We start from the raw sequence: 24,695 nt of genomic DNA, 5'->3' as shown, positions 1-24,695 counted from the left end.
CCTTCTGTAGCTTACCAGGCTTTGACTTGACCTGTGGGGCAATGGACTTGAGAATCCGTGGCTGCTTGACGGACTTTAGGCCTCTTCTGGACTCCAGACACTCTAGCAGGACTTGACCTCACTGTTCCTCAACAAAGACTAAGAGAGAGAGCAGAGACTCCTCCCAGGGCTTATATGGGGGAGACTCTGGGGGGCCCCATAGGTCACCCTTAGGTCACGTGGCTACTGACACCTCACTGGGTTACAATCACATGACATCGGGTTAATCACATGTCAACTATTTAACACTTTTATATACAGTACACAGCATAAAGATAACTGTACAAGGGGAACAGGTGCAAGGGGGACACTGCAGTAAGGCTGCCTGACAGGGCAGCAAGGGTACAGGGGTGCAACTCGTGTACTGGGCCACCACATGTGCGTTTGTAGCTTCCCTGAGTAGGCATGTGGATGTTTTCAACCTTTGTATAGGAAAATATTTAATGTGTGTAGGAGAAAAAAAAAAGCTGAAAATGATTTGTATACATGCTGAGTGACTACAAACAGCCCGACATAGTCTTCAACAGCTCATACTATGATAGCATTTTTTTAGTTACTATGGTAATAGCTGCTCCATAGTAGAGCCCTGTGCAGGACTGGTTTTTCAATCCCTCTCCCGCCCCGCCCACTCCCGATGATATTTTTGACCAATCCTGCCCACTCCCGTAGGGTGTTTGCTCCACTCCCGCAACATTTGTGTCCAATCCCGCCCACTCCCGCTAAAATGTTTGATCAATGCCGCCCGCTCCCGCTAAAATGTTTGATCAATGCCGCCCGCTCCCGCTAAAATGTTTGTCCAATCCCACCCGCTCCCGCTAACATAGGAATGTACAGACACTAGGGTGCAATGCTCTTCCCATACTCCCCGTGTAAATTTATTTGAAAAAAAAAAATGCCATTTTGTAACTTTTGGGGGCTTCCATTTCTACGCAGTACACTTTTCGGTAAAAATGACTATTTATATTTCTTCTGTATACGGTTACAGTAGAATCTCCCAATACGGGAACCTCACAGGGAATAAAAAAGTGTCCACTATTGAGCGATGTCCCCGAATACTGTTCTGTACTCACTCCAGAGTGTAATTATCTATAAAACATGATAAAAAGCTAAATATAAATAAATAATTTTGCACTGTAATAAGGCTTTAAAAAATCTCAACAATACAATTAATTAGAAAAAGTAATGCCAAATTATTCATGCCAAATCATTCCCCCATTCTGTTCTTCTTACTTGGCCAGCAGGCAGTGATGAGTGACGCTCCATACATCATTTCGGGCAGCTTTCAAGGCTATTTTTTGCACCATGGTCTGTAGTTTTTATTGGTACCATTTTGTTTTGATGGGACTTTTTGATTGCTTTTTATTATTTTTATGGCATATAAATATGGCATACAAAAATGCGCAATTTGGGATTTTAGTATTTTTATACGTGTACACCATCGACCATACAATTTAATTAACATTATTTTTTTAATAGTTCAGACATTTACGCACGTGGCGATGAGAAGGGGTTAATTTTTTTAATAATTTTTATTATAGCTGCCATAGGGTATGTGCAGACTGCAGAGCATTGCACTCTAGGGTCTGTAGAAGAAACATGTGAACAGTACTGCAGAGGCCCTGGCTGCAGCACGAGCACAGCGCGCTTTGTTTGTTGTGCCTCCGTGTGTGAACATTGGTGGCAGCTCTCTGACTTGCCGGGCTGGCAGGAGAAGATGGAGAGAGTACAGTACAGGTACACGATCCTCAGTGGGCTTGCGGGACCAGCAGGCAAAGTGTCTGACCGCCTAGCAGCAGCCTCCTGACCGCCCAAACGATCCCAATCCCAATGCAGCCCTCTACACCATAGCATAAATGTCTCTTCTCTATAGAGGGAATAGAGTCCAGGCTTTATCTGTAAGTATCTGTGTGAGAGAGCTAGGCAATGCATGGCCACATCTTCATTCTCTGGCCTGGATGCGGTCACTGCTGCCTGCCTGGCCAGAATACAGTGGTCTCTCAACTTACAATGGCCTCAAGTTACAATATTTTAGTATTTTTTCTGGACCATTGTAACTTGATACCAGACTCACCATACAATGTACAGACAGTCCAGATCGGTGATACCTGTCAATGGCAGGAAGATCTGACCAATCAGAATGGGCATTCACTGTTGCAAACCCCTGTATTACTGAAGTGTATGCACTGACTGGTGTCTGGTAGCGCCCCCTACAGTACAGAGAGGTATTACATGTTCTGTACTACTTTATACCTGTATTACTGAAGTGCATGCACTGACTGGTGTCTGGTAGCGCCCCCTACAGTACAGAGAGGTATTACATGTTCTGTACTACTCTTTACCTGTATTACTGAAGTGTATGCACTGACTGGTGTCTGGTAGCGGCCCTTACAGTACAGGGAAGTATTACATGTTCTGTACTACTCTTTACCTGTATTACTAAAGTGTATGCACTGACTGGTGTCTGGTAGCGCCCCCTACAGTACAGGGAGGTATTACATGTTCTGTACTACTCTTTACCTGTATTACTGAAGTGCATGCACTGACTGGTGTCTGGTAGCACCCCCTACAGTACAGGGAGGTATTACATGTTCTGTACTCCTCTTTACCTGTATTACTGAAGCGTATGCACTGACTGGTGTCTGGTAGCGCCCCCTACAGTACAGAGAGGTATTACATGTTCTGTACTCCTCTTTACCTGTATTACTGAAGCGTATGCACTGACTGGTGTCTGGTAGCACCCCCTACAGTACAGGGAGGTATTACATGTTCTGTACTCTTTACCTGTATTACTGAAGTGTATGCACTGACTGGTGTCTGGTAGCGCCCCCTACAATACAGGGTGGTATTACATGTTCTGTACTCTTTACCTGTACCAGGGTTAGCTGCTCCTGTGGACACCAGGTGAGGGCGGCTCCATGTTACTTTTTAGGACACTGTGTACTGTACAGGACCCTGAAGAAGCTCCTGTCCTCTACATAGACAGTGATTACAGCTCCCAGCAGATCTTTATTACTTTTATATATAAGGATTTGCTTTATCTATATTAGTTATCTACTTGTTTTTCTTTAATCCTCACTTTTTCCTATTTTTGGATGACATTTAGGGGCTTCAGAACCAATTACCAGGTTTCCATAGAGTTCTGGTCTCAAAATACAATGGTTGTCCTGGAACCAGTTGATATTGTAACTAGAGGGACCACGGTAAATGGGGGTAATGTTCTATAAATCTGCCATCAGTGCCTTAAAGATAAGTTTTAGATCGCAGGGGGGTCCGATAGCTGTGGCCCCCCACAATCGTATGTATGGAGCCCCAGATCTCCCGTGTGCCACGGGGGTCGTGACGCACCACTCTGTGGGAGAGCCGGAGCTCCGTACAGATGATCGGGGGGGTCCCAGCGCTCAGACCCCTGCAATCCAAAACTTATCCCCTATCCTGCAGATAAGTTTTTCTGTACTGATCGGGCATGAGACTTGTTCTTTAACTAGTCAAACCCCATTAAAAAGCTGTTTGAGGTGATGATCATGCACTTCAGACACATTTTTTAGCTTGGAATAAATCCATTAGATTATCCTGTGACTGAGAAATGTGGTAGGAAAAAAAGTTAAAAAATACTAAAAAATACTACTATATCTCCCACAGCCGCTCTTTTACAGAGGACCAGCGGGATCACAAGTCACCCTAAGCAGTATGGGAAACCAGACCTTGGTTCTTCTAGACGAGAAAGCACGGCTGCTGCTGACCGAACCCGAGCGATGCACTATGTCTTACTACCTCCAGCAGTACAAGGAGCGCCACATCCCGGTACAGGCCTTTATCATGGCCATGTTTGAGCTCTTCAACACCCAAGCCAAGGTACGGTATGGGAGAATGTTGTTGTAGTGGAGGGATTCTGCCTCAAAAGGAAAGTTATATGTTACTCAGTACCTAATCCTAATCATGTACATATCATTTTTATGTGTCAAGCACCTATACAGTGACCCCCCCGCAATACGATGGCCCCGACATATGATCAAATCAACATACGATGGCCTCTCAGAGGCCATCGCATGGCGATGTCAGCATCGACATCCGATGCTTTTTATGTTGGGGCCATCGCATTAAGTGCTATCCGGCAGCGCAAAATGCTTAAGCTGCTGCCGGATAGCAGCTTAATGTTCCCCGTGTGGTGCGGTGAGTATTACTTACCCCTCCACGATGCTCCGGGGTGCCCTCCGGGTCCAGCGCTGGTCTTCCGGTGTCTTCTCGGCCCTCTCCGGTGACGTCAATATGCTGCTGCGCACGTCATCCAATAGGAACGGCGTACGCAGCGGAGGCCCAGGGACACCATTGGGAGCGGCGGGACGCGGTCCGGATCGGCGGGGACAGGTGAGTACAGCTTCCTATACTTTACATTGCACGAATCCCTCAACATACGATGGATTCGACAAACAATGGCTCGTTTGGAACGAATTACCATCGTATGTTGAAGGACCACTGTATTTCACTTACAAATACCATCTATCTGTTGCTCACTTGGTTTGTCATTTTGTGGAGGGGGTGTGTCTTCACTCTGCATGATTCATCTTCCTCCATGAGTCTTCTGTGCTGGGTCTCTTCATCCGATCGCTGCAGGCCCCTCTATGTTTTCATGCTGCAGTCGGAATAGGACAGGAGTGAGCACAGAGGCGTGCTAATCTCGCCCTCACTTCCTGGACTTTGTCCCTGCCTGTGCTTCAGCTGGGAAAAAAGTGATGCTGCAGCTGGACAGAATTATGTTCTAGATGGTATGGGGACCCCTAGTGGTCTTTTTATGAGCCATGATTTCTGACCACAGTGCTCTCTGCTCTAACCTCTGTCCATGTCAGGAACTGTCCGGAGTAGAAGCAAATCCCCATAGTAAACTTCTCCTCTTCTGGACAGTTCCTGACAAGGACAGAGGTGGCAGCAAAGAGCACTGTGGTAAGACTGGAAAGAACTTCACAACTTCCTCTGGAGCATACAGCAGCTGATAAGTACTGGAAGGATTAAGATTTTTAAATAGAAGTCATTTACAAATCTTTTTAACTTTCTGGCACCAGTTGATTTAAAAACATTTCTTTTTCCACCGGAGTACCCCTTTAATTTAATACTGAATGCATAATTAACATGAAAATGGTTATACTTTTGGGCATCTATCTTTTTCCTAGGTAGTGCACAACTATATAACTTGGATCCAATGGCTGTCCGAGCATGCTGGGAGTTGTAGTTTTGCAACAGCTGGAGGCACCCTGGTTGGGACATACTGATGTATAAGAATAAATACATCATTGGTTGTTAAAGGAAAAAAAAATCCTTACTTTCCATCCTCTGGGCTGATCACATCTGAGCTCCAGCAGGTTAGATGAATAGTTGCCATTAAGCTAATAAGCTCATCCATCCCAGAATTAATAACAATTAAGTATATTACCCACAAAAATGAATCTTTTCTCTCTATAATATTCCATATCAAATCTTTCTCGGTATGATTATTGAGTTCATCAATGCATCCAGCCATCCTGACAGCTCGGCTTGCATTCTAATTACAGCCCGCAATCCCATTTGGTCGCTCGTGCTTTGCATAAAAGATCTGGTCCAGGAAGAAGCCCTAACATGGAACAGAAGGTAGACAGGTTTGCTGCAGATGCTACGTGGAACAGACTTACCTATCCCTTCCCGGGAGAGATCAGAAAGAGAATCTTAGGCCTTAAACTTCCAAAAGTGAAATTGTCCTAATGTACAGAAAAGAGGCGCACTGTTCTGTTACTGGAGACTGTTGCTTAAAGAAGCACTCCGGCAGATTGTTTTGGAAATATAATGATAACTTACCAGCAATCCTGTATAGTACTTTGTTTCATCCCAGCTCAGCTACATCCATACATTAAGTCCTTTTATCATTGCAGCTGGGTCATGTGATCACCATTTAGACTCCCCCCCCCCCCCCAGTAAATTGCATGTTTTCCTGTGCAGACGTCTACATTTCAACATTATTCCTTAATATAAGCATATGCTGCACTATATATAAGCAAAATTAATAAATAATAAAATTAATTAACTAATTGCCGGAGTGCTCCTTTAACAATATTTGGTAACAAAATTCATGGGGTTCCTCATTTTTAAGTATGCAAACAATTTGCTTTCTTTCAGTTTGCTCTCTTATCTGAGCTGCGCCCTCAAATCTACCCACACGACTTGGCAGTGTTTGATAACATGGTGTTGAAAAGAGAAATCGAATCAATGAAATCTCGCCATCGTTCGGGAGACACTATCTCTGTCTTATCCCACAGTCCAAGCACTTCATCCACCGAAAGCCACCAGACCGTCAGCACCGCCAGCACCGCTCGGGTAAGGATACTGAATTGCCTTTTGTTCTTAGGCTACTTGCACACTACCGTTGTGCTCTGACTCGTACAGGGTCTATTCAGCGCCAAACAACAGAGTTGAATGGACCTTTTGCGCGACAGCACCACTAGGTCCTGACGGATCCCATTGAGTTTAATAGAGTCCGTCGAGGTGCAGCATTTTTTTCACTACTCAAATCCAGTCCTTTCAACAAGTTGATCGACGGAGCTCCCAGCTGAGTATACTGGCAATGTGAACGTAGCCTTAGATAGATAATGGACCATATATTGCAAATTGTTTATGGCAACCAAGACTGGACCTCTTCCAATTGCTTCTCTGCAACAAAATTGGCTACCGACGCAGATAGTAAAGCCGGGTTCACATGGCGGAAAATGTGCAGAATGTCCGGCCAGTAAACACGTGTGGACATTCCGCACATTTGAATAATCCGGCGGTGCTAGGACCACTCGGAAATGTGCCGTCTCCTAGACTTGGCAGTGTTTGATAATATGGTGTTGAAAAGAGAAATCGAATCGATGAAGTCTCACCATCGTTCGGGAAACACTATCTCTGTCTTATCCCATAGTCCGAGCACTTCATCCACCGCCAGCACTGCTCGGGTAAGGATACTGAACTGCCTTTTGTTCTTAGGCTACGTACACACTACCAATGTGCTCTGACTCGTACAGGGTCTATTCAGCGCCAAACAACAGAGTTGAATGGACCTTTTGTGCAAACGGCACCACTGGGTCCTGACGGATCCCATTGACTTTAATAGGGTCCGTCGAGGTGCAGTATTTTTTTCTCTATACTCAACTCCCGTCCTTTCAACAAGTTGATCGACGGAGCTCCCAGCGGAGTATACTGGCAATGTGAACGTAGCCTTAGATAGATAATGGACCATATATTGCAAATTGTTTATGGCAACCAAGACTGGACCTCTTCCAATTGCTTCTCTGCAACAAAATCGGCTACCGATGCAGATAGTAAAGCCGGGTTCACATGGCGGAAAATGTGCAGAATGTCCGGCCGGAAAACACGGGCGGACATTCCGCACATTTGAATAATCCGGCGGGTGCTAGGACCACTCGGAAATGTGCCGTCTCATAGACGGCAATGCTTTTTTTTAGCGGATTCCGCAGAAGTAGACAAACCTATTCTTTCTGCGGATGATGGAATAGGGATGCCCGCCATGTGCACAGTGCTGTAGAATCCCATTGAAATGCAGCGGAATTTTTTTGCAGACTTTGCGCTCTTAAATTTGAGAGATTTATTACGTCCCTGCACTAAGAGGAAGAACAACAGCCATATACATTAGAGTTATCTCTCACCAACATGACACAATGGACAACGTCATATTTACCTCCATGACTATAAAAGTCGGACTCTCCCAATCTGCCTATACCAGTTTTTCCCAACCAGGGTGCCTCCAGCTGCCTCCGAAGGCTGTCAAGACATGCTGGGAATTGTAATTTTGCAACAGCTGGAGGCACCCTGATTGGGAAACACTGGCTTACACAATACTCATGCATAAGCACTATGAACAGTTTTGGACTCTTTTTGAATGGGTCGGAGCACAACGGACATCAGCAAGTTCCATTGTTTTTGAATAGGGTCCATCGAGTTTTCATGTGGGGTCCGTTGTTTCACAGGAGTTGAGTGGAGAAAAAAAAAAAAGGACATCTGAATGGGCTTTGCTAGCGGAGTTCCTCTAAACAGAGCTCAACGCATAGTAGCACAACAAAGAGATTTCTATAGAGCAGTGTTTCCCAACCAGCGTGCCTCCAGCTTTTGCAAAACTACAACTCCCAGCATGCCCGGACAGCCAACGGCTGTCTGGGCATGCTGGGAGTTGTAGTTTTGCAACAGCTGGAGGCATACTAATTGGGAGAGACTGCATTAGAGCAATAATCCGAAACCGTTGCCTGTCGTGGCATGCTGGGAGTTGTTGTTTTGCAACAGCTGGAGGCACACTGATTGGGAGAGACTGCATTAAAGCAATAATCTCCAACCTTTGGCTGTCCGAGAATGCTGGGAGTTGTAGTCTTACAACAGCTGGAGGCAGACTGATTGGGATAGACTGCATTAAAGCAACACTCCCCAACCTTTGGCTGTCTGGGCAAGCTGGGAGTTGTAGTTTTAAAACAGCTGGAGGCACACTAATTGGTAGAGACTGCATTAGAGCAATAATCCCTAAACTTTGCTGGTCTTGGCATGCTGGGAGTTGTCATTTTGCAACAGCTGGAGGCACACTGATTGGGATAGACTGCGTTAGAGCAATAATCCCTAACCTTTGGCTGTCCGGGCATGCTGGGAGTTGTCGTCTTGAAACAGCTGGAGGCACACTAAATGGGAGAGACTGCATTAGAGCAATAATCCCGAACCGTTGCCTGTCCTGGCATGCTGGGAGTTGTCATTTTGCAACAGCTGGAGGCACACTGATTGGGATAGACTGCATTAAAGCAATACTCCCCAACCTTTGGTTCTCTGGGCAGGCTGGGAGTTGTAGTTTTGCAACAGCTGGAGGCACGCTGGTTTGAAAACCCTGCGTTAGAGCTATAAAAATCATTCTGTGACTGGATAGACAACACACCTATCAGTTGCTCAAAATTACTCTGAGCATCCAACATATGACCGCCATACGGTATTCCCGGCATTGACTTATAACGTGATTCTTTCCAGGAGAAAGCGATCTTTATTGAAGTATTAGGCTTTTATGGAATAGTATTCAGAGCGATATGCAGTGGCTGAGAACTTGTGTGAACTTTGGCTGCAGGGAAACAGAATATGCATCAGATCAGATGGATGAATTCATATTACGGAAGAACGGAATGCGGCTATTGTGTCACTTCATTGTCATGACTTATGAAGAAGCAGACTTTTATGGATTTCTCCACATTGGATTTCTCTGACATTTAATGACTAATTCTTCTCGTCTTATATTTCAGGAACGTCTTCTTTGGCTGTTGGATGTCATGGAGGTCAGTATCAGACTTACAAGCAACTCCCGTGGTAAAGTTTTATTTCTTAGAAAAAGTCCAGATTTATTTTTTTTTTTTATCGCACCATTCTTGTTCATGGGCTGTATATGGTATGGCAGCAGAAATGGATTTAAATGAGCTGCAATACCAGACATCACCATGAATGAAAGTGGTGTTGTTTCTGGTAACCAATGGCCATACAATTTTGTTAGTAATATTGGCAGAACTATGCATCCGTTGGCAACTCGCATATAGGCCTGTTGCCAAAGGATGCAAGAACCCTGGAATTGCTGTCTACAGATGGGTCCTCTTCGATTTGGAGGAGAATTTGGTTTGACTGACAATCCCTAGGCATGATTCATGGCTTTTTAAAGTGTACCTGTCGTTAACAAAAACGATTGATATAATGTGGATAATACCATTATACAGTATGTATATTTGTAATATACATTCATTAACAAAAAATTGTATATTTTTGGGTGAAAAGGCACTGTCCCTGCAGCTATTGCCTGGGTGTCTCTATGGGGAGTCCAAATAGAGGAAGTGAGGGTAGGACATGCAGGGCTCTGTGCAGGCTCCTGGCTTGTCAATCATCCTAATGTGTGAGCCAAGAGCGTGTCACAGAGCCTCACTGTACAGAGCCCTGCTTGTCCTCAGTGTATACAGCCCTGCTTGTCCTCGGTGTACAGAGCCCCGCTTGTCCTCGGTGCGCAGAGCCCCGCTTGTCCGCGGTGCGCAGAGCCCCGCTTGTCCGCGGTGCGCAGAGCCCCGCTTGTCCTCGGTGCACAGAGCCCCGCTTGTCCTCGGTGCACAGAGCCCCGCTTGTCCTCGGTGCACAGAGCCCCGCTTGTCCTCGGTGCACAGAGCCCCGCTTGTCCTCGGTGCACAGAGCCCCGCTTGTCCTCGGTGCACAGAGCCCCGCTTGTCCTCGGTGCACAGAGCCCCGCTTGTCCTCGGTGCACAGAGCCCCGCTTGTCCTCGGTGCACAGAGCCCCGCTTGTCCTCGGTGCACAGAGCCCCGCTTGTCCTCGGTGCACAGAGCCCCGCTTGTCCTCGGTGCACAGAGCCCCGCTTGTCCTCGGTGCACAGAGCCCCGCTTGTCCTCGGTGCACAGAGCCCCGCTTGTCCTCGGTGCACAGAGCCCCGCTTGTCCTCGGTGCACAGAGCCCCGCTTGTCCTCGGTGCACAGAGCCCCGCTTGTCCTCGGTGCACAGAGCCCCGCTTGTCCTCGGTGCACAGAGCCCCGCTTGCCCTCGGTGCACAGAGCCCCGCTTGCCCTCGGTGCACAGAGCCCCGCTTGCCCTCGGTGCACAGAGCCCCGCTTGCCCTCGGTGCACAGAGCCCCGCTTGCCCTCGGTGCACAGAGCCCCGCTTGCCCTCGGTGCACAGAGCCCCGCTTGCCCTCGGTGCACAGAGCCCCGCTTGCCCTCGGTGCACAGAGCCCCGCTTGCCCTCGGTGCACAGAGCCCCGCTTGCCCTCGGTGCACAGAGCCCCGCTTGTCCTCGGTGCACAGAGCCCCGCTTGTCCTCTGTGCACAGAGCCCCGCTTGTCCTCTGTGCACAGAGCCCCGCTTGTCCTCTGTGCACAGAGCCCCGCTTGTCCTCTGTGCACAGAGCCCCGCTTGTCCTCTGTGCACAGAGCCCCGCTTGTCCTCTGTGCACAGAGCCCCGCTTGTCCTCTGTGCACAGAGCCCCGCTTGTCCTCTGTGCACAGAGCCCCGCTTGTCCTCTGTGTACAGAGCCCTGCTTGTCCTCAGTGTACAGAGCCCTGCTTGTCCTACCCTCACTTCTTGTATTTGGTCTCCTCACAGAGACACACAGACAATAGCTGTAGGGACAAAAATATACACATTTTTTCATTAATGTATATTACAAATATACATATAATGCTGTTATCTACATTATATAAAAAGTTTTTGTTAGACAGGTATTTACACGTACAGTATCCTGCACATATTTGAAGCTACATATTATATGCAGCAGATTTCAATGTAAATGACTGTAAAACTTATAGCTTTTGTTCAAAAGTGTGGAAAGTGTAGATCCTTTTAGTATTAAGCAGCCGGCTCTGATCTTGTGATCATCATGTAGCGTTGAGCTCACTCTTGTGGCTACTTGACATGATCGCTCTCGCAGCCTCAATGCAAATGTTAATGGTTTTCTAAGACTGAATGTCATGTTGGCTCTTCCCACAAGTAACAAATGAGGCCATTATGGCGCCATCATGCTGATCCTGGCACAAAGCATTTAAAGACGCAACATACAGAACTGATGGCGAACAATACTTTCTAGTAGTCCAAAGGGTAACACAATTGTGCGTTGGTACAAGACAGTTATTGCGGCTCTGAAGCACCGCAGGGAATCCAGTCGTTTAGAAAAGCTACATTTTATAGATTCTGATTTGGAGTCTAATGACTAAGATATTTCAGCTTTACTTTTCATTAAAGGGGTACTCCGGTGGGAAAAAATTGTTTTCAAATCAACCGGTGGCAGAAAGTTATACAGATTTAATTAACAATCTTAATCCTTCCAGTACTTATCAGCTGCTGTATGCTCCAGAGGAAGTTGTGTAGCTATTTCTAGTATGACCACAGTGCTCTCTGCTGCCACCTTTGTCCGTTTCAGGAACTGTCCAGAGCAGGAGAAGTTTGCCAAGGGGATTTGCTCTTACTCTGGACAGTTCCTGACATGGACGGAGCTTATAAGTACTGGAAGGATTAGGATTTTTAAATAGAAGTAATTTACAAATCTGTTTAACTTTTTGGCACCAGTTGATTTGAAAACTTTTGTTTTCCACCGGAGTACCCCTTTAACATTGTCTGTTCCTGGAAGGAGACCTATACCCAGGAAATTATCATCATTAAGCGGTTTTCAGATTTCAGATGGCACAGAATGCCGGGTGCTGCACGGAGATTGCGGGGGGTCCCAGCGACAGGACACCGCAATCAGACATCTTATCTTGGATAGGGGATAAGACATCTATGGGCGGAATATCCCTTTAAGCCAACAGCTTTCACCAGGGACCTTCCCATATATGTGTAAACTGGGATTAGCCAAGCATGGAGGATAGGGACTATATATAAGTGATTATGTTCTGGGTCTCAAAAGACGGCAATGAAATGCTGCCGTGTGCATAGTACAGTAGAATCCCATTGAAAGTAATAGGATTCTGTAGCAACGGACTTCCCGAGCTGAATTGTTCTGTCTGATTCCGCTCAGAAATTCCATCATGTGAATCCGGCCTTTTTCTCCCAAATGGATCTGATTACTTTCTGATTTCCTCTCTGAACTGTGTGTGGTGAGCCACGGGGTGTGAGGTGTAAGGGGCAGATGGTGTTGCCCAGGAGTAGATGGTATTAACCCCTTTGTGTTCGTGATGCCAGGGTGTGGTTTTCCAATATAACCACCCGAAGGTAGTACCGCTAGTCCTAGGTTAGGCAGGGTCAATAAAGAGTCCAAGGCCAGGTTAAGGGTAACGGTAGATTTACTGAGGTTAGACAGGTGGTACAGTCTATACAGTTCAGCCAATATCCCAGAGAGGTGGCCAGTGACACAGAGAGACCTTGCAGGCTTGCTGGGACTTGCAGTAGGTAGACTGACTATAATGCAGGCCACGGTAACTAGACAGTAGATTTGACTGACTTGATGACTGACAATTAGATGACTTTAGCTTACTTACATGTGATCCTGCGGTTGCCATACAACAGAGCACACACATTCCCACAATCCCCCCTTGCTTGCATACGCAGTAGAGACTAAAGAGTAATATGCAGTTGAACTGAGCATGCCCGACCGTCTTAATGGATGCCCTAAGATGGTTGTAACCAAGGGAGACAGGGCAAAACAAAGAAGGCATATTGAGGTACTGTCAAATCCCTTCAACGAGCCACAGGCAACTCACCTTCCGAACTGCTAATCTCGGTGAATTGCGGAGCCAAAGCTATGGTGATGGCACACTGCGTCATGACTGGCCAATGAAATGGAAGAACATCAAGGTTCTTTGGCTAGAGAGTTGCGAGGCAGCGGTTATCAGGACTAGGAGCTCCGTCGGTGTGGGAATGGGCGTGGGGTGCGATTGCCATTATATAATCCATTCTGGGGAGAGGGGCCCATAGACGCAGCCCCAAAGCAGCTGAGTGATCTGCCTCTATCACAGTGTTCAGACCCCAAATGAAGACGAGAACAAGCAAGGAGCAGATCTTTCTCTTCCCACTCTATCATGTGACACTGAGCAGTAAAATTGGCCATAATGTATCTTTTGTGTAAGGTTAGCTTAAAGGGGTACTCCGCTCCTAGACATTTTATCCCCTATCCAAAGGATAAGATGTCTGATCGCGGGGGGTCCAGCCGCTGAGACTCTCCACGATCTCCGGGCTAGCACTGCAGCATTCTGAACACGGAAGCTTGGGGCTTCTGTTTTCGTGATGTCACACTATGCCCCCTCCATTCATGTCTATGGGAGGGGGCGTGACAGCTAATACATAGCCATGACGCCTCCTCCCATAGACACGAATGGAGGAGGCGTGATGGCTGTGGTCGCCCGTCTTCAAGCATGGAGTGGAGTTTGCTCTGTGCAGCGGATTTCTGGGTGCCGCTCAAGAGATTGCGGGGGGTCCAGCTGCTGGGATCCCTTGGATGGAGAATAAGATGTCTTGGGGCGGAGTATTCTTTAAGGCTATGTTCACATGGTGGAATTTCTGCTATTCTGCTTAAAGGGGTATTCCAGGCCAAAACTTTTTTTTATATATCAACTGGCTCCGGAAAGTTAAACAGATTTGTAAATTACTTCTATTAAAAAATCTTAATCCTTCCAATAGTTATTAGCTTCTGAAGTTGAGTTGTTGTTTTCTGTCTACCTGCTCTTTGATGACTCACGTCCTGGGAGCTGTGCAGTTCCTATGGGGATATTCTCCCATCATTCTCAGCTCCCGGGACGTGACATCATCATTGAACAGTTAGACAGAAAACTTCAGAAGCTAATAACTATTGGAAGGATTAAGATTTTTTAATAGAAGTAATTTACAAATCTGTTTAACTTTCCAGGGCCAGTTGATATATAAAAAAAAGTTTTTGCCTGGAATACCCCTTTAAATTCCGCTCAGAAAAGCATACTGCGGATTTTCACAGCATTGTGAAATTTAAGCGGAATTCCTAACACAGATTCTGCTCGAATTCACAGTCCCATTAACTTCAATGGGGCTCTGAACGGAATTCCACTAAATTTAAAGACATGTCTTATAATTTTGCGGAATCCTGAATGTAGAATTTCTGCGGTGGAATTCCGTTGTGAGAATGGGACAGTGGAATCTCTATTGAAGATAATGGCTCTCAATTACTAAGAGTAGAGTGCAGTTTTCTTTGTGGGATTTTGTTTCCGACAGGTATTTTTCCTCGGTATTTAGTTTACTATTGTTTCTTGTAGTTGGTGATTTTCCCTATGTTTTGCTCTTTTTACACATGCTCTGAGTTTTCTGGTTTTCCAGACCTCAAATCCACCACATTTTATCTGAAAATATTAGTAAATTTGTAGGGTTTTTTGGAGACATTCCCCCTTTTTCCTGATGGCCATTCCCCTTTGTAGGGTTTTCTGAGTAAAGTGGAGAGTTAGTAGTTTTTTTTTTTTTTTATCTTTTCTCGGAAATTCTGTTGCACGACACATGCGACACAAAAAACCCTAAAAAATTTACTCGGAAAAGCCTTAGTAAATGAGGCCTAATGTGCACTACAATGTGGGGAATTTCCAAGGGGAAAATCCGAGTGGAAATTCTGTGCGTGAACATATCCTAAGCAGGTTTTCCCGTAAAGACAACTCAGCTCAGCCAAGCATTCATGTGTTCGGAGAACAAAAGGATGCTGGGGGTTGCAGTTTTGCAGAAGCTCGAGGCACGCTGGTTGGAAAACACCGTGCTACATTAAAGGGGTACTCCGGTGAAAAACTTTTTTTTAAATCAACTGGTGCCAGAAAGTTAAACGGATTTGTAAATTACTTCTATTAAAAAATCTTAATCCTTCCTGTACCTATTAGCTGCTGAATACTACAGCGGAAATTCTTTCCTTTTTGGAACACAGAGCTCTCTGCTGACATCACGAGCACAGTGCTCTCTGCTGACTCCTCTGCCCATTTTAGAAACTGTCCAGAGCAGCATATGTTTGCTATGGGGATTTCCTTTTACTCTGGACAGTTCCTAAAATGGACAGGGATGTCAGCAGAGAGCACTGTGCTCATGATGTCAGCAGAGAGCTCTGTGTTTCAAACAGAAAGGAATTTCCTCTGTAGTATTCAGCAGCTAATAAGTACAGGAAGAATTAAGATTTTTTAATAGAAGTAATTTACAAATCTGTTTAACGTTCTGGCACCAGTTGATTTAAAAAAAAAAAAAAAAAGTTTTTCACCGGAGTACCCCTTTAATACAGAACTCGGGGAGCTATAGATAGTGTACAATGACACTGTTCGACTGGGATGGACACACGACCCTTCAAGAACTCAGAAGATGCCCAAATCAACGGCATTCTGCCGAATTACGTCTCTACCACCCATCTCCGGCTGGTGCCACCCCGCCTCTTCCTGGGATTCTGACATTACACTGACATTTCCATGTAAGATAAACAGCTGCTTACATTTATTAGCATAAATCTTTGCGTCTTCTTGCATTCATCAAAGCGATTTAACATGTATATGCAATTTCCGTGCTGTAGTTTAAATTAATTTCAAATGGTAAACTTATCAGTGTACAAGCCTGTAGATATGGTAAACTAGATGTTTAACCCCCTCCACCCTCCTGTGTCTCTCTGCAAAACTACAACTCCCACCATGTCCTGACAGTATTGCAACAGCTGGAGAGCCAAGGATCGGAGAGCCAAGGATCGGACACCTGCGTCTTTCGGGGGGGCCATTACTCCTCCTTGATATGCTGTATAATGCACTGGAATGCAAATGTTGTTCATTCCGTATGATAGATGAATTCCCAAAGGTCCAGTCTTGTTATGGGTAAAGATAGAAAGGCTTCACCTTCAGTCACTTGGCTATAGAGCCACTTTAGAGTCCTTCGCTATATCTGTCTCAGCTACTGAACCGGAAGAAGTGCCACAGACGAGAAACGGTGCTGTTTTTTTTTTTTTTTTTTTTTTTTTATCTAAAGCCGAGGAATGTGCTCTTGATTCACCCAAAGTGCAAGAAAAAGTGCAAACGTGTTACACTAAAAAAAACGTGCACAAAGGATGCGGTCTATCGCAAAGCCCTTCTCCGATAGGAGAGAGGCCCCCAACAAACCTTACCCTTCGCCTCCGGACCAAAAGGTACCTGCGAGGTTCCAGGTTCGATGTCCCTTTTCGCCGAAGCTACTAAGGGGCCGAAAATGCTCCCGTCATCCCCCTTGGCGTTAGCCAAGGAATCTGCCCGCAGAGCCGATAACGGTAGGTACCCTGCCAAAGCAGGAGTACCCGGGGTGTTTGCAGGGAGGTGCGGAACCTAATGGCCACACACACCTCCCCTAGACCGCCAGGAGGGACACCCAGAAGGGCTACCGCATCCTGACAAATCCTGTGAACACACAACACGAAAAAAGTGACACAGTGAGACAAAAATAAATAAGTGAATGTGTGCAGATATACTGCCCGGACATCCGGCCAGATCTATAAAAATTTCTCTGATCCTAGAGCCAGAAGGCCGGGAATCAAGAGGTGAGTGCCACAAGGTGAAGAGATTATGGTGCCCGTGCTTCAACTCAGTGAGCCAGTACTCCCAGTGAGTTTCGGCACCTCGGGGTCACCACCACCACCACAAAAGTACCTCGGCTCTAGACCCTCTCAACCTCATGGCGAGACCCGAAGGGAACAGGTCACATCGGGGCAGCCGTCGAGCTGATTCCTCAGAACCAGCCCCGGAAAGCCCCGGTACACCTGCATCCTCCATGCAGCACCCATCCCCACCAGCATGAAAACTGATAAGAACAGATACTACACTTGATCTTAGCCAAAAGGCCGAGAAACGGTGCTGTAGTTCCTTAACACTTCGTCTGCAGAGCCGCTAGCTGCTCCCCCCTCCCTGCTCACCTGGGTGTATTTTTTTTATTTTCTATGGACATTGCTACTACGCTGAATAAAGTCCGAATTTCTTTCAAAGTCAATTGGTGAGTGCAGACATTTTTCTTCTTGCATAAGATATCGACATACATGCTTGCACCTACTGTCTAGCACCCCAAGGCTTTTTACTACACCTAGGTATTATTTATCTCAGTTCATAGGTGTTTGCAGTGCCCATCCGACTCTTGTGTTGATCTATTGCTTTATATTAGGGCATTGATAATTCTACCCAGTGCAGTCAGATTCTTCACCACTTTTCAGTAGTCTGACTTTGCCTTTTAATGGCGATATCCACTATGTCATACTATAGTATACTGGTCCTGGTTGGTTTAATTAAAGTATAAAATGACTCTCCGATTCCATCTCACCGGACGCTGACACATATGGTTTATCTGATCTTACTCATGGAAAGTAAGCTAAAGCTAAAGTCAACTAAAATTACTGTTCACAAATACTGAAAGAGAAATAAGACCCAAGTCTAATAAAAACAATGTTATTGCAGTGTTAAATGCAGGGAGAGCCGCCTCCATCTTCAGTCTGGTTCCAGGTCGTTATCTTTAGTGGCCTTAAGATTAAATCATAAAACTGCTTTCTTTTAGTATTGATTCTCCTGCCTTTCAGTTTGGACCTATTTAATTCTATGTAATCTCTTTGATTTTCCTGTCCTTGCTCTCCCAGGAAAGGTAGTCAGCATTGTTTATGTTAGGATTTCCTCCAACCTAAGGTGCCATTAAATGAATTAATTCCAATTACAGATTACGCTTTATTGAGGCTCATTTACTACAATATATCTATATCTATCTATCTCTCAGGTACCTGGTAATTACTTCATTCTCATTTCTGCATTTCTTCTGTATTTCTGAGCGGAATCCGCATGAAGAATAGACATGTCTGTTCTTTCAGTGGAGGCTGGAGTCAAGATTTCCGGCATGTGCACAGTGCAGCAGAATCCCATTGATATAAATGGGACTCTGCTGTAGCGGAATGTCCGTGTGGACTTTTTCTACAGAATTCTGCCGCGTAAACATGACCTACGGGTCAATACACACAGATGGGGAGATTTATCAAAACCTGTGTAGAGGAAAAGTTGCCCAGTTGCCCATAGCAACCAATCACATCGCTGCTTTCATTCTTAACAAGGCCTGTGAAAAAAGAAAGAAGCGATCTGATTGGTTGCTATGGGCAACTGGGCAACTTTGCCTTTCCACAGGTTTTGATAAATCTTCACCAGAATGTACATGTTTATTCTTTCATCAGAATACAGAATGCACTGTCTGCTTTGTGGAACGGCAATGTCTGCGCAGTTCTAATGCCAATGGCGCTGGCCACTTTAGGAATCACCACCCAAAATGTATCCAAATGAAGAATCCGTAGTGTGCATGGACCCAAGGTCCCCTTACTCATTAAAGAAAAGTTGTCTGAACCTGTTTTTATTGGGACCAGGCAACTGTCTAATGCAGTGTTTGCTAACCAGTGGGCACAATGCTGTAATGTATATAGGGGCCTCCCGACTATGTTGGAGAAGAATTGGACATGTTGGATTTCAACTACCTGATCCTTTTGTTCTCAGAGAGAGAACCTGTAGTGCGGCTACAAGAGCATCACAAACCCAGCAGGAGCAGTGTGCAAGTCAGAGCGAGGGGTGCACCGTGCATGGTGAGGTACTCAGCCTCAGTCCGGGGGGTAGTTGTGGGGTAGGATTAGGATGCAGACTTGAGTCACAGTAATGAGGGGGGAAAGTAAGGGGGGGGGGTAATTGGGATGCTAACACCTGAGGCCCTGTAATGGGGAGGAACCATTTTCTGCTGCATCAGGTGACACCAACCCTAGCAAGTCCACTGCATGCAATATGCACATTACAATATACACTATACCAGGCACAGGCAACCTTTGGCACTGCAGATGTTTTGGACCACATCTCCCATGATGCTCTTACAGCCAAAATGCTGCAAAAGCATCATGGGAAATGTAGTCCAAAACATCTGCAGTGCCGAAGGTTGCCTATGCACTATTCTGTGCAGAGGAATAACTTAAAGTTGCTGGGCCCCAATGCAATGTAAGCAAATGGGCCACCAGCTATAATACTTTATTTACTGCTCAGGGGCCCTCAGGCCTGCTGCTCCACTGATCACACAGCACTACATGCACTCACTATATGTACTCACTACATGCCCTCACTACATGCCCTCACTACATGCCCTCACTACATGCCCTCACTACATGCCCTCACTACATGCCCTCACTACAAGCCCTCACTACAAGCCCTCACTACATGCACTCACTACATGAACTCACTACTGCACTGAATCCCACTTTCTCCTGGGACAGCGATATCCTATAGAGATCCGACTGGTTCCACACATACTGTGACCTGTTTTTGGTGACAATGGGAGAGATTTATCAAAACCTGTCCAGAGGAAAAGTTGCCCAGTTGCCCATAGCAACCAATCAGATCGCTTCTTTCATTTTGCAGAGGCCTAGTTAAAAATGAAAGAAGCGATCTGATTGGTTGCTATGGGCAACTCAGCAACTTCTCCTCTGGACAGGTTTTGATAAATCTCCCCCAATATTCATACATCCCTTTTCTCCTCGGTGACAATGTACATTTATTTTATCATCAATACTCGTCTATTATAATGACACCATTTGCATTAATGCTTTTGAAAGCTTCTAATTGATATAATCAGATCAGAGAAGTTTTCTGTCACCAATGGCATTTTCTAGTTTAAATTATTGAAGAAAATAAATCTCCACTTATAAATATCGTATATTCCCCATCAATGATTTACGCTGTTGTTTTTCTCGTGTCTAAAATCAGTATAATTGATGGCGCCTGTTCCCCGAACATGTAATTTATTAGAAAAAATAATATGACATAGCTGCTGTTCAAATGTCAGCATAACCTGCTATGTCTGATAGAGAACAGAGCAATCTTCATGGAGAAAAATCTCAGCCCTGTGATATTTTCTATCCTGTAATGCAGCCAATGCCATACACAGCACAGCCATCGTGTACTCCGCTGGAAAACATTTGTTTTTTTTCAAATCAACTGGTCCCAAAAAATTAAGCAATTTTTTTCCAATCAACTGGTCCCAAAAAATTAAGCAGATTTGTAAATTACTTCAATTTAAAAATTCTAATCCTTCCATTACTTATCAGCTGCTGTAAACTACAGAGGAAGTTCTTTTCTTTTTTAATTTCTTTTCTTTCTGACCACATTGCTCTCTGCTGACACCTCTGTCCACGTCAGGAACTGTCCAAAGCAGGAGAGGTTTGCAATGGGGATTTGCTCCTACTCTGGACAGTTCCTTATGCAGACAGAGGTGTCAGCAGAGAGCACTGTGGTCAGACTGAAAAGAACTACACAACTTCCTGTGGAGCATAGAGCAGCTGATAAGTACTGGAAGGATTAATATTTTTAAATAGAAGTAATTTACAAATCTGTTTAGCTTTCTGGCACCAGTTGATTTTTAAAAATGTGTTCCCACTGGAGTACCCCTTAAAAAAATGTCTTCAAATCAACTAGTAGCAGAAAGTAATACAGATTTGTAAATTACTTCTATATAAAAACCTTAACCCTTCCAGTACTTATCAGCTGCTGTATGCTCCAGAGGAAGTTGTGTAGTTCTTTCCAGTCTGACCACAGTGCTCTCTGCTGACACCTCTGTCCATGTCAGGAACTGTCCAGAACAGAAGCAACTCCCCATAGAAAACCACTCCTGCTCTTGAAATAAAATAAAAAAATGTAACCTCCCCCACCGTCAAAAAACTAAATTAACATAAGTAAGGGTTCAAACTGCATTTTTGTGTCCGTTTAACGTTTATGTTTTATACACTTGAAAGGGAAAATGTTTTTTTACCACCTTCCATTCCCCCAAAATGATAAAAATAAAAAGTAATTAAAAAGTCCCACTGATCACAATATGGTACAAAAAAAAACAGCAGATCAAGGGGCAAAACACAAGCCCCCACCCAGCTCTGTATACAGAAAAATACAAATGTTATAGGGGTCAGAATATGGCCATGCAAAGATTTTATTTAATTTATTTATTTTACAGTAGGAAAACATGACAAACTGGATACAGGAAATTGGTTATTGCTGCACCGACTCACAGAATACATTTAACCCCTTAAGGACTCAGCCCATTTGGGCCTTAAGGACTTAATTATTATTTTTAAGTTTTCGTTTTTTCCTCCTCGCTTCAAAAAATCATAACTCTATTATATTTTCATCCACAGACTAGATTGAGGGCTTGTTTTTTGCGCGACCAGTTGTCTGTTGTAATGCCATCACTCACTTTACCATAAAATGTATGGCGCAACCAAAAAAATACTATTTGTGTAGGGAAATTAAAAAGAAAACCGCAATTTTGAAAATTTTGGAAGGTTTTGTTTTCTCGCCGGACAATTTACGGTAAAAATGACGTGTGTTCTTTATTCTTTGGGTCAATACGATTAAAATGATACCTGTGGTAACATACTTTTCTATTACTACCTGGATTAGAAAAAGCTGTCCGGCACTGCCAAGCTTCCCGTGACTCCTATAGCGAACCAAGTCAGTCCCATAACAGTTAGTGGTGCTCAATTCCTTTGTGAAGATTAGAGTATCCAAAATCCAAAAATATGCAAAGAAGGAAGGAATGGCACTCACCGCTTACTGTAAATTCTCTATCTTTTATTCTTCATAAAGTGCAGGTGCATTAAAAGGCATTTCACCCAGCCTGGTGCGGACGCCAGTGCGCGTGCTGCAGGTTACAATTGTTTTGCTCTGACTGAGCTTCAACAGACCCTCCTTTGCATATTTTTTTACTTTTCTATTACTGTTGCGCTTAAAAAAAAATCGCTAACTTTTTAACCAAATTAGTACTTTTAAAATCCCCCTATTTTGAAGACCTATAACTTTTACATTTTTCCGTATAAGCGGTGGTATGAGGGCTCATTTTTTGCGCCGTGATCTGTACTTTTTATTAATACCATATTTGCTTATATAAAACTTTTAATCCATTTTATATAAAAAAAAATTGGAATAAAATGTTATACAAAAGCAACTATTTTGGACTTTTTTTTACATTCACGCGGTTCACCGTACGGTATTATTAACATTTTATTTTAATAGTTCAGATATATATATATATATATATATATAATATGTATATAAAATATTTTTTCTACACTTTTTGAGGGTGAAATAGGGAAAATGGGACAATTTACATTTTTATTAGGATGTACACCAGGATGTACATTTAGGTCCTGCATCGTTAAGGGGTTAAAATGTTAGTTAAACTGCACGGTAAACTGCATAAAAACAAAAACTCACCAAAAGATGCTAAATTTTGATTTTTTTACATCAACTTTACAATGCAAATAATTTTTCTTTGGATTGGGATCACATTTTATAGCAAAATGAAAGATGTAATTAAAAAGTACAAGTGGTCCTGCAGAAAAGCAAGAACTCCCACAGCTCCATTGATGGAAAGATAAAAGCTTTATGGCTTTTAGAAGCTGAGGAGAAAAAAACGAAAATGCAAAGATTTAAACTGGCTGCACCCTTAAAGGGGTACTCACACAATTATAATTATAAAAATTATAAAAATAAACCCTGACTTACCTCCCGCTGCTCCCCTGGTGCCGCCGGTATTGCTGTCCTGTCCTCCGCTGCAATTCTCTTCCTGTTTCTGGGGACTGACAGGCAACAATGCATCTCAACTAACTGCTGGGAATTTTCAGAAAAACTGATTTTCGCTTGAGTACCCCTATAAAGGGGTTAAAAGGATAAAGGGAGGAATTTATAAAAGCCGGAGTAGAGGAAAAGTGGTGCAGCTGCCCATAGCAACCAGATTGTTTCTTTAATTTTTAAAAAGGCCTGTGAAAAATTAAAGAAGCAATCTGATTGGTTGTTATGGGCAACTGCACCACTCCTCCATGACACAGGTTTTGATAAATCTCTCCCCCCCCCCCCAAAGAAAAACACTCAACAGGAGCAGTGTTGGTCTATAAATACTGTACTAAAAGATGCAAAGTCACATGGACCCCACTGGTGGTAAGGTCTGTTCCCCAGAGTTCCCTTTAAATTACAAACACATACATTTCTTTGCATGTTTAATGAGGTTTTTACAAACGTACTGTAAATTTCAACAGTTTTTAAACATTTGATATCATCTGGCCAAAGTTCCCAAAATACAGTACTGCACATATAGGTAGGAAAAAAAGGATGTACCTGGTAAAACGAAGGAATTTAACTAAGCAGCTGTTAGGATGTATTCACATCACATTTGTGAGAAATTTCAAAACCTGGCGCTTCCGTCTACCAGCCGGACTGGCGCCGAATCTCATTAATTTAAATGAGCCGACTGGAGTCAGATAGTGACTCCCGTCGGCTCTTTTAAATGAATGGGTGACTTTTTTTTGACCGGACTGAAAACAGTGGTATGCTGTGGTTTTCAGTCCGGCCACAAAACTAGATACGGGCCAGAAATGAGCCAACTGGAGTCACTATCTGACTCCAGAGTATGGATGCCCCCTTAGAGATATCGGTGCTGTACTTGGTGTTTTTTACCTTGGGCCTAGTTGATCAATGCATATGCGCCTATAGATTAGGCACAGCCGCACAAACCCCCCCCAAAAGACTCAACGAAAATACACACACGCCACTATCCACAAGATAAAGGATGATACACCTGGGCCATTGTTTTTTACCCACCAAAACAGAGATAACTAAGAAAGAACTCTTGAGATTGTGCCAAGTTATAATCTATTTACTGCAAAGCAGGATTATATAGACAGATGGGAATCTGCTGCACGATCTCGGCTACGTAGCGGACACGCTTGACAATTGCTCTCAGCCGGCTGAGTTGTTTTCGCTGCGGTCTGTAATGTTCAGTAACAAGTGAAGGACAATTTCCAATTTGAGGGGATAGAAAAACAACCATAATGATTTTTGGCTGCGTAACGATTCCGGTTTTCCCATCAGTACTTGATGCATGATCCGATCCAAGAATACTTCCATTATAGAAAACCCCACACGACGCTGATATTTTCAGGGACCGTATCTCTTCCCATTGGTTTATGTTTTATTTATAAAGAATGGAATGTTTTCCAGGGTTGCCCGTGACAGGTGAAAAGCCATTGAGGATTGTAAATGTGTCTTCAGGGCCTGAAAAAAGTGACAGTGTTCCGTAAATGAGGGACTTGCTATCTTCACAGAGAAAAAAATCCTTAAAATAGAACGCGGAGTCTGGGATGACTGCCTGAACATCC

At 44.3% G+C, this 24,695-nt stretch overlaps 1 protein-coding gene, 1 long non-coding RNA gene and 1 pseudogene across 14 annotated transcripts in view; 1 reads left to right on the top strand and 2 right to left on the bottom strand.

Annotated features, from left to right (window-relative positions):
• LOC130291252 (uncharacterized) overlaps positions 1–24,695 on the bottom strand; it is a 200,850-nt gene that overhangs the window by 125,392 nt on the left and 50,763 nt on the right. For 4 of the 12 annotated variants that reach the window (XR_008847840.1, XR_008847848.1, XR_008847838.1 and 1 more), the window contains 3 exons: positions 23,047–23,120; positions 4,552–4,669; positions 3,741–3,932 (listed from right to left, as the gene is read on the bottom strand). The exons of 3 other annotated variants lie outside the window; for them this stretch is intronic. This is a non-coding gene — a long non-coding RNA (uncharacterized LOC130291252). Of the gene's footprint in view, positions 1–3,740; positions 3,933–4,551; positions 4,670–21,251; positions 21,417–22,610; positions 22,941–23,046; positions 23,192–24,695 lie in introns of those variants that run through there. 5 more of the 12 variants (XR_008847849.1, XR_008847842.1, XR_008847843.1 and 2 more) reach the window with 4 other exon arrangements.
• Positions 1–24,695, top strand: part of WHRN (whirlin) — a 134,809-nt gene that overhangs the window by 86,745 nt on the left and 23,369 nt on the right. For both annotated transcript variants that reach the window (XM_056539829.1, XM_056539830.1), the window contains exons 7-9: positions 3,679–3,891; positions 6,181–6,378; positions 9,324–9,356. In XM_056539829.1, the coding sequence (XP_056395804.1) occupies positions 3,679–3,891; positions 6,181–6,378; positions 9,324–9,356 (444 nt within the window). The remainder of the gene's footprint in view (positions 1–3,678; positions 3,892–6,180; positions 6,379–9,323; positions 9,357–24,695) is intronic.
• Positions 17,189–17,348, bottom strand: LOC130292093 (U2 spliceosomal RNA; annotated as a pseudogene).

The sequence above is a fragment of the Hyla sarda genome, chromosome 9, assembly GCF_029499605.1.
Source record: "Hyla sarda isolate aHylSar1 chromosome 9, aHylSar1.hap1, whole genome shotgun sequence".
In the NCBI taxonomy this organism is placed as follows: domain Eukaryota; kingdom Metazoa; phylum Chordata; class Amphibia; order Anura; family Hylidae; genus Hyla; species Hyla sarda.
The sequence above is the reverse complement of the archived record's forward strand: the minus strand, read 5'-3'. Positions and strand labels throughout refer to the sequence as shown.